General features: G+C 44.3%; 1 protein-coding gene across 1 annotated transcript in view; it reads right to left on the reverse strand.

Moving 5' to 3' along the window:
• Positions 1-10663, reverse strand: part of WASF1 (WAS protein family member 1) — a 56855-nt gene that overhangs the window by 5671 nt on the left and 40521 nt on the right. The window contains exons 3-5 of the mRNA XM_019537893.1: positions 8773-8926; positions 3304-3421; positions 2336-2508 (exon numbers count right to left, since the gene is read on the reverse strand). Of these exons, the coding sequence (XP_019393438.1) occupies positions 2336-2508; positions 3304-3421; positions 8773-8926 (445 nt within the window). The remainder of the gene's footprint in view (positions 1-2335; positions 2509-3303; positions 3422-8772; positions 8927-10663) is intronic.

The raw sequence follows: 10663 nt of genomic DNA on the forward strand, positions 1-10663 counted from the left end.
CTCTGCTACCCACTTCCCCCCAGGTCAAATATGACCCATCCACCACCACCCTCTGAGTACAACCCTTGAGCCAATCTGCAATCCATCTGACTGGGCAGGCATCAATGCCACAGTTGCCTAGTTTTTTAATGAGGATGGGGTGGGAGACAGGGTCAAAGGCCTTGCTGAAGTCTAGAAAGGCTACGTCCACGGCAACACCTGCATCCATTGCCTTTGTAACCTGATCATAAAAGGCAATCAGGTTCTCTATCTGCATTCAAATAGAGAAGCAAAGAGCCTGCAGATGCTGGGCTGCCAGCGATTCCTAGCGCGTGTAGCCCAGAGAGTTTTGCAGGCTTTTTTAAGTGAATGTGGGCAAAGATTGTCAGGGTCAGGGAAGATGGGAGAAGAGTCTGTGCTATGCGCAGTCTTCTAGCCTTTTGCTTCCCCATGCTGTATTCAAGCCCAGCTGCAGCTGGGCAGGAAGTATGCTTTTATGCTTCCCAAAACCCAAATGCTGCAGTATGATTCAGGCAGGGATCAAGCAGGAGCAGAACATGCCCCCTGTTTCAATGCTGGGCTTTGCCAAAGCACTCAGGGGGTATGTTCTGCTCCCTGCTTAGCTAGGACTGACACAAGCTCTCCCTGAAGGAGGGGGAGAGAAGCAGCAAAGCTCACCAGCTGCCTGTATGGGAGTTCTATCTCCTGAGAGAGATTCTCCAGGGAGCCACATCACTTGGGTTGTTCCTATGTGATTTTTCTCCCAGAGTGACCGCTTACTTTGGGAGAAAAATTATGAACTTCTGTATATTTGTGGTTTCTCCTGAGTAAGCAAGGACTCTCCTTGGAGAAGCCAAAAATCTGTCCAAGCCTTTAGGACTCATACAGACATTCATTTTCTCCTGGGAGTATCAGTGCTCTCCCAGGAGAAACCACGGACATAAAGATGTTTAGGCTTTTTCTCCCACAGTAAAAGTGGCCACTCCAGGAGAAAAATAACTTGAAGACAACCAGGGTTAAATCAATCCCGGGGCAGTTTTTCATGGGAAAGTGAAAGTCTGTACATGTCTTGACTTGTCTCAGAAGAGAACGCAGTCCTTCAGCATTTCCCCCCTCCCTCCCAGGGATCAGTGTGTTGTTCACTGGACTCTGCTACTCCAGCAGGAAGCAGAACATGGTCCCTTCACAATGCCCACATTATGCTGCAGGGAACCACAGGTTGAGCATAAGCAGTCTGGATCAGCCAGAGCTGCCCTATGCACTACTGCCATCTGTTGTCACGTAGACTAAAGAAGACTGCAAACCCTGCTGAGATGCACCCTGGGGCTACATAATGCCAGCAGTGTAAGCTCTTCACTCTTCAGGGCTTCAGCATTTGAATGTCTATACATGTGCCTCTGGGTAATTTCTCTACCAGGAGAACAAACCTCAGAGAATTCTCCCAGATTATTTGAATGTGTGTATACAGCCTTAGAGAGGGATTAAGATTGGTCCCCAGAGAGCCTGTGCAATGTAGGTTGCTGAAACTCTTGCGATCAGAGCCCTTGCTGCTGCCTAAGCTTTCCACAACAGCAGCAGCCATGACCCCCACTGTGTTGGCTGCTGCAGCCAGGGTGCAGTGACCCCACACCACAGCAGCAGCAGCCAGAGTCTCTGAGATGAAGAATGAGGTAAGACTTGCTTGGATCCCCTCCTTCTCCAAGCTCTTTCTTATTACTGTTTTCTATGTCCTTGAATTTGCACAAACACTGCAGAGAGCAACATGGCAGGTACATCACTCAAAACGTTACTGCCAGCTAACTGCAAATATATTCTATGGAAGCAGAATACAGCATGTTGTGGTTTGCAGCTGGCTATCATCCAGCTACTGTACTTCAAACAAACCTTAGATTAGTTCATGAGTAAATTCAGTGGTCTCATCTGACTTCAAAGTAGATAATGTTCACATCTGAACTGTCACATAATAGTGGCCGTTTCTGCTCAAGGAAATTAGAAATCTAGAATAAAAGGGTTTTTTCTTGTTGCACAAGTGAAGTGCAAAAACAGATTTGCTTATAAGCTTGTACAGATATTAGATTCTTCATGAGCAGGAATGACACACACCTCCGCATCTCCAATGACTTAATGAATTCCAGCAATATAAATTACTTTTTAAAGTGACAAGGTAATCATAAAACATTAAACAACACATGGGCAAAGAACTTAAAAATTATCTTCTGGGTGAGGTAATTCTTTCACCACCATCACTTTTTGAGTACTGCAGCACATAACACAGTCATCTACCCATTTCTAACCAAACTTGCAGTGTAAGAGTAAGGCTTATATTTAATAAAGGATGGAATAATACAAAAGAAACCTTGTTTCAAAATGTGGAGCAGGGCCATTAGCGATTTCAATGTGCTTATGTAATAAATTAGCATCATCCTCAGCAAGCTCGGGACCTTGGGCTAACTTCTGCCACTCTCTCCGTCTGTCATGGGGTGCCCTTGGCACTTTTTCCGGTTCATGAGGGCGGTCTAGATTCTTCTGCTGTAAGAGTCATGCAAACAAAACTGACAATTAAGACAGGCTTTCTAAGGAAGTCAGGATTTTAAAATAGAGTTGCAAAACAAAGAGAAGTATCCTGGTTATTTGAAAACTGAAAAAAAAATCCTTAAATCCAAAAACAATATGAAGTGAAATCCTTGTAGAGGGAGAAGCTTTACTCTGTCCAATACTTAGTAGAAAATACAACAAACAACAACCTAGTGATGATCCTAAATTAATTCAAAGCATGCCTGAAATGTACATTTATATTACATAAGGGTACTAGTATGTTTGTACTATATTTGTCAGACAATACCAGCAAAACACGTAGCAATGCCTCTCCTTAGTTTTTTATACTTTCATTTTTTTAAATTAAAATTGATCTTTTTTTACCATAATAATCTTAAATTAACCTAAACATTTCTAAAAATAAACCCCACAACCATTTTGCCATAGACTGTTAGAACTTTGGATTTTAAAGGAATGCTAGAGAGAGTTTGTTATATTTGTCATCAGAGTTTTATTAATTTTGACTTACTATTATAAGGTTCAGAACATTTAGAGAACCCACTGTGAGACAGCAGGACAGCTCTATGCCCTTTTAATGGTGTTTTATTACAAAATAAGGTTGACTGGTTTGAATGAATTCTGTCAGTTTCAGTAGGCTGGAAAGATTATAAGTATCTATATAAAGGAATGAACTTTTAAAATCGCAGAACCGTGGAAGTACCATATGTACAAGCAAACGCTTTCCAGGAAAAAAATAACCCAAAGCTATTTAAGCCCAGAACATCATACCTTTTGCTTTCTTTTTTCTTTTCTCTTGTCTTCAGTGTCCTGCAACATCTTTTCTTTCCATAGATCAAAGAAATACGAGGGATTAGTGTAAAACTTCAAACCCTCTTTTCCATCATCCCTGCAATAAAATGATCAAGACAGAATATAATATTTATTTTGCAACATATGGGACTAAATGCTGAAGCAACAGATAGGCATCTTAATGAGTGCAGCCTGGGCCCTTACATGGTTTGCTAGATAATAGCTGTTAAATTGATTCACCCAAGCCTCAGGAGGTATTGTCCACATACTGCAAGGCTGTTCAGTCTGGCACAATGCTGTATTAACGCAGTCTTACTGCTTTTGGTTCTGGGGTTAGTGCACACAGAGCTGGTTCAGGGTGTCTCTACATGGCACTGCCTTGTGCTATACAGACATACCACTGGAACCTAAAGGCGTTTCCATGGTATCTAGGGATAGAAAGGAAGTGGGTGGGGTGTAAATTGGAAAAGGAGGCTATAATCTAGACCAACACCCAGATAAACATACTGTTCACCAGTGAAAGGCAGGGTAGTCTCCATCCCCATAAGATTCCTGCATTACAGGAGGCCTCAGAAATAATATGCAGAACCACCATTCAGCATGCAGCCTCAATAATAAAAAAAGAGACTAAATCCCACCCTAAAACTGTGTGTGCAACCATCACAATTAATGCATTTGACTACATTGCATAGGTTATCCATTCTGGGTCAGGAACAGAACCAAAGGAAAAGGACTAATTCTTTCCAATTATTTTTTCTTTTATAAGGTTAGGATTCAATATGTTTGAGTGTGCCATGCCAGAAGCTACTGACAATGATGCTCATACTTTTCTTCCTTATTCTTGTGAAACTGTTTTCATCATATAAGATCCAAATCAAAGGACAAAATACGCTTTATAGTCCTCCCTCATAGCAACATAATCTGATTTAAAGAAAATACATTTTCATTGGCTTTTTATCATTCAGGGAACTACAAGGTTTGACAGATATGGAACTTGAGAATAGCTTTTCTGTGTGTTACCTGGGAGAAAATTTATAGTAACTTATAGGTCGGATTCTGCTACCTTTTAAAACTAAAGGACTGAAGGTCCACGACACCAAGGCTCCTGCCCCGCTGGAGCTTTGCAATAGGAATGAATTTCTTGCAGCTCCAGCAGAGTCTGTTAAGCTGCTAGCTCCTGCAGGCAACACAGACTCAACTGTAGCTACCGCCCATGCTCTCTCTAAGACAAAATGCAAAGTGTTTGTCATGGGAGACTCCATCCTGAGGGGGACTGAGGGAACACTCTGCTGCCCCAACCCCTTAGCTCGGGAAGTCTGCTGCTTCCAGGGAGCCCAAATCCAAGACATTGCGGAGAAGATCCCTGAGCTCCTCTGGCCCACTGACCACTACCCTATGCTCCTTATCCATGTGGGCATAAATGACATAGCTTGGAGCACTCCCAGCCAAGTCATGAAAAGCTACAGGGATTTGGGACTGGGGCTTAAGGGGCTGGGGGAGCAGGTGGTGTTTTCATCGATCCTCCCAGTTTTGGGCTATGGGCTGAGGAAGGAGAGGAGAGTTGAGGTAATGAACCAAAGACTATGGTGGTGGGGTCATCGGGAAGGCTTTGGTTTCCATGACCACAGTCCGCTCTTTGGTGAGAGAGGCAGTGAGCTGCTGAGAAGGGATGGCCTCCACCTCTCTGCTGGGCAGGAGGCTCCTCTCAGCCAGACTGGCTGACCTGCTCCACTGGGCTTTAAACTAAGCTTGCGGGGGGATGGAGGGACCACTGCCACTGCTGGCCCGCTGAGCAACCATTGTAAAGCCAGCAGGCCAAGGCACTTAAGGGAGCCCACCCCTGCTCCAGCCCTGGAGCGAGCCGTAGGCAAGGCAAGGGCCCTTAAGGGGACACTTGTGTGCCTGTAAACAAATGCCAGGAGCTTGGGGAATAAACAGGAGGAACTTGTCATCCTGCTTAACACAAATAATTATGATATCATAGGAATAATGGAGACCTGGTGGGACTCCACCCATGACTGGGCCACAGGTACAGATGGCTATACCCTGTAAAAGAGAGATAGAGTGGACAAAAGGGGCGGGGATGTAGATCTCTGTGTCAAGTAATGCTATGCATCCCTGCAAGCTGATGTTGGCACCCAGGGCGGATGACTGGAGACCCTCTGGGTTAAAATCTGTGGGGAACACAGCACAGGGGACACAATGGTGGGAGTCTACTACAGACCTCCTACCCAGGATCAAGAGCATGACCAGGAGTTCATCAGGGAACTGGCTGAGGCCTCACGCTCCCAGTGCATGGTTGTCATCTACAGACAACTATACAAACATCTCGTGGGAAGAGTGCTTGGCCAAATCCAAGTGGTCGCAAAGCTTTCTCTCATGCACGGATGAGCTCTGATGCAAGAAGTCTACGGGCTGATGAGAGGTAAAGTGCTCCTTGACTTGGTTCTGGAAATGGGGGACGACCTAATTAGCAACCTAGTGATCAAAAGGAAGCTGGGTGACAGTGACCACAAACTGATCACCTTCACTATCCACCGTAAAGCTGGCAAGTCAGTCAGTAATACAGATGTCCTTGACTTCAGGAAAACTGACTTTGACAAGCTCAGGAGGCTCATCAGCGAGGCCCTAAAGGGGAGGGGAGTTAAGGATAAGTGGTTGCTCTTGAAAGAAGCGATCCTGGATGTACAAGCAAAGTCTATTCCATCTCGGAGGAAAGGCAGGAAAAGGGCACAGGAGCCCCCCTGGATCTCCAGGGAACTAGTGGACCTCTTGCATCTAAAAAGACAGACCTACAATGGATGGAGGACTGGATCCACCACGAAGGAGCAATATTCTGCCCTGGTCTAGACCTGCAGGGAGTGAACCAGGAAAGCGAAGTGACAGAACTCCAACTAGCTACAAGTACCAAGAACAATAAAATGTCCTTTTTTATGTATGTGGGAAGCTGGAGGAAAAGCAAGGGCAACATTGGACCCCTGCTAAACCAGATGGGACAACTGACAACTGACACCCAGGAAAAAGCCAACTTGCTAAATGGGTACTTTGTGTCGGTCCCTCACCAGTCCCACAGGACGCCCTTGCCCATTACAGGACAAGGAGGCCTGGGTGAGGGAGATTCCTTACCCTCCATCAATGCTGACCTCATGAAGGAACACCTTGAGAGGCTGTGTTGGTGTCACTGGGCATAACCCTACATAATTCAGAGGGATGGAAGACCACGAGTGTCGATGAAGTCCTTCTGCTCTGGGCTCAGATGAGCCAGGACCCCCCCTTGCCCAACCTTTGTAACCCTTTCTATGGCGCCTGTAATCTCCTGTCCTTCTGGAAAGCAGGCGAGCTAAAACTGTTATCTGTGGAATGCAAGGGCACCGCTCGGAGAGAGAAGGGAGGAGGGAAAGGGGAGGAAGAGGGGGGCCAACTAGTGGAAAACTGACCAAGTTATAAAATTACACTGTTGCAGGGCCAAGTGCGCAGGATTTGAGACAATACAGTCTCCCTGTGCCTTTTACTTAAGCTCAAATAAACTCTGTCTGCTTCTCCCCCCCGTGTGTTTATTTGGCGCGACGCACACCGGGCAACGAACCCAATTGTTGCCTCCCTCAGGCATCTTGTGCCGGCAACAGCTGGATACCTTCAAGTCAGCCGGCCCTGACAGTTTACACCCCAGGGTACTCAAGGACCTGGCTAGCATCATAGCTCAGCCTCTGGCATGGATCTTTGAGAACTCCTGGCACTCAGGTAAAGTGCCCAAAGACTGGATGAAGGCCAATGTGGTGCCTATCTTCAAGAAAGGGAGGAAAGTGGATCCGGCAAACTACAGGCCCATCAGCCTGACTTCTATCCCAGGGAAAGTCTTAGAAAAGATTATTAAAGAGGGATCCTGAGGGATAGCCAGCACGGGTTTGTTGCAGGTAGGTCTTGCTTGAGGAATCTTATTTCCTTTTACAAACAGGTGACCTATCACCTGGACAAGGGAGAAGAGTTTGATGTCATATATCTTGACTTTAAAAAAGCCTTTGATCTGGTAACCCATGATTACCTTTTGGCAAAACTGTCTAACTAAAGCCTCGGCCCCACCACGATCCGCTGGCTGGGGAATTGGCTCCGTGGCAGGACCCAGAGGGTGGCGGTTGATGGAAGTTGATCGTCGTGGTGCACTGTGACCAGTGGAGTCCCTCAAGGCCCTGTCCTTGGGCCTACACTATTCAACAGCTTCATTAATGATGTGGACATTGGCGTCAGAAATAGACTGGCCAAGTTCACTGACGACAGCAAACTCTGGGGTACGGCATCCACACCTGAGGACAGGAGGGTGATCCAGGAAGACCTTGACAGGCTCAGGAAAGGGGTGCACAAGAATCTGTTGGTGTTTAACAGTGAAAAACACAAGGTTCTCCACCTTGGCAAGAAAAACCTGCAGCATCTTTATAGGCTTGGCAGTGCTATGCTGGCTAGCACTACAGGTGAAAGGGACTTAGGGGTCATGACTGACCACAAGATGAACATGAGCCTTCAATGTGATGCTAGTAAAACGAGTAAAATGCTGGCTTGCATCCACAGATGCTTCTCAAGCAAATCCCAGGACAGAATTCTCCTGTTGCACTCGGCCCTGGTGAGGCTGCAGCTGGAATACTGCGTCCAGTTTTGGGTTCCACAATTCAAAAAAGACGTGGAGAAGCTTGAGAGAGTCCAGAGAAGAGCCATGTGCATGATCAGAGTTCAGGAAAACAGACCTTATGACGAGTGGCTGAGAGCTATGGGGCTCTTCAGCTTGGAAAAGCGCAGGCTCAGAGGTGATCTGGTGGCCATCTACATGTTTACCAGGGGTGCTCACCAGGATCTGGGGGAACGTCTTTTCACTGGAGCATCCCAAGAGATGACAAGGTCAAACGGTCACAAACTATCTCCATGACCGTTTCAGGCTGGACATAAGGAAGAACTTCTTTACTGTCTGAGCCCCCAAGCCAGAGGTGGTTCAAACACCTACTTTGAACGCCTTCAAGAGACATTTGGATATTTATCTTGCTAGGATCCTATGATCCCTGCTGACTTCCTGCCACTGGGACAGGGGGCTGAACTCGATGATCTTCCGAGGTCCCTTCCAGCCCTAATGTCTATGAAATCTACGAAATTTATAAAGGGGCCTCATACCCATTCCCCTGTGTTCAGAGGCAATCATTAAGCAAAAGAATCCCCCAAATCACTACTTTAAACAGTCACACACTGCAAGGTACACTGTCTAAAACACCAAGAACAAACTATAACAGCTAAAATCAGGGGAAACAAGACAACAATGCACTGCTACTTTCTTCTCAAGTAGCCTCACTGTTTTTAACAGCACTAGTTGAGGATCAAAAGTACTACTCAACCTGAGAAAAAGGTGTCTGCAGCCCTATGTAACTACTGATGAATTAGGGACAGGTTCTGCTTAGTTTTCATACTGACCTGTAAGGCGTAAGTATGTTAAGTGGGGGAGGCTGTTCACAAATGTCATAAGTCTCTTGTAAAGGTATAGGCAGAGTCTTGCGGTCAAACAGCTGTTGATCCTGAATTGTGGAACTCCTGAAAGCTTTTCTCATCGTAATGTCTTGCAATGATACTGAAAGGAGACATGAAAATAAAATGAAAACAAATCAACCAATCAACCATTTGGTTTAATTTATCTGATGTAAAATGTTTTACAACTGCTAAACATTCTTTTTGCTAATAATTTCTCAGAGTATCATTCACATTTTACAGAAGTATATTATTAAACTATTACTACCCTAAAAAGTGTAGTTAGATGAGAAAAACATATATAATATGTATGTTATCACATTGTCAATTACTTCTAATCAAAGGAAACGTGTTTTTTAACTAGACTCATGATGGTAACAGAATTCTGTTTTCCATAAAAGGCATCCCTCAGTTAAGGTTAATGTGTCAAAAGGGGTCTGTAGCCACACAAATGAGATTCTGTATCTTTAAAGTACCTAGTAAAATTAACCTATTCTTAATAGCCATGTGGTGGCTTGTGTCTGCAGCTTTCATTGACATTAATATGCACTAATTTGCATTCCTTGCACATGCAGCTGTCCAACTGAGATGCCAAATCAGCAAGGCGCAAAAGCCTATCCCAAACAGTCAAAGAGTTAGTGGCAGGTGGTGTTTAATCGTTCATTCCTGCATTCCTTGAAACCAGTAAAACGTTCTTCTAAACAGGTTGCTGAATCAAGATGCAATTCTTCCATTTAATATAAAGAATTTTTGTAACATGGTAATTATAATCAATTAATGACCAGTACACGAAATTACAATTAAATGAATGAGCAAGAATCCAGTGTCAGAGCAATACATTAAAATGCCATTTCCAAAAATTACAAAATCTCAACTAATAAGTTCTTGGATAACTACAATTAAGGCAAACAACTCGTTTTCAACTGTTTTAAAACCATCGTGATTAAAAAAAATAGGTTGAGTTGGAAGCATTCCTATTAAGATTCTAAGAAGGTTAATTGAAAAATGACTCTAACAGATGCACCGTTTCATGAATGTGTAATACAAACTTCATCTGTTCAATTTTTTTTTCTTCCTTTATGCTCAAACATTTCTCCCACGAAGCCCAGTTGTCTCCTAAACTTAGTCATTACAACTAAACGTCAGCTTTCCAGCTCTGGTAAAGGAGAAACCCTATATTTGTAAGCTAAGGTATTTATTTAATGTCAAAATAAATCAATGCTGAAAGAAAAAAAGGTTAATCCACCATACATTTTCAACAGAAAATACTATGTTTATAAAGTTAAATTGGGTTAATCTTTAAAGAAAAAAAAGATTGAGAGTGGCCATTTTAAAAAGCATCTAGTGCTTTAAAAATATTTAGCCTTTTAAAAGAACTGATTAATCAAAGGTGCTTTTGTCAGATTCTAAGCTTTATTCCATCTGATTTTTGTAGTATATTAACATATAAAAACTAAGCTACTTAGGGTGCTATCTGCTGCCCTATTTTCTGTCACAGCAGCTCAGAACAGTGGTGGCAGGAGAGTTGCCAGATTTCCCACATAAAACACAAGCAAGCAAAAGGCACAGAGCAGGGGTGTCAAAGATACGGGTCACAGGGTTCCTTTATCTGGCCTCTGGGTCTTAGAGTTGACCCACATACAGCACATGACCTGTGCTGCATGCAGCACCCACCCTGGCTGGTCCAGATGGCATCACATGCAGTGCTCTGTCCAGGACCTCCACTGCATGCAGCATGGATCCTTGACTAGCTGGAGTGGGTGCATGCACAGGTGTTGTGTTCAGTGCAATCCTGGACCAGCTCAAGTGGGCTCTGTGTATGCTGGGTCTATCATGCAGG

Source organism: Crocodylus porosus, unplaced genomic scaffold (assembly GCF_001723895.1).
Source record: "Crocodylus porosus isolate Cpor-Errol unplaced genomic scaffold, CroPor_comp1, whole genome shotgun sequence".
In the NCBI taxonomy this organism is placed as follows: Eukaryota; Metazoa; Chordata; order Crocodylia; family Crocodylidae; genus Crocodylus; species Crocodylus porosus.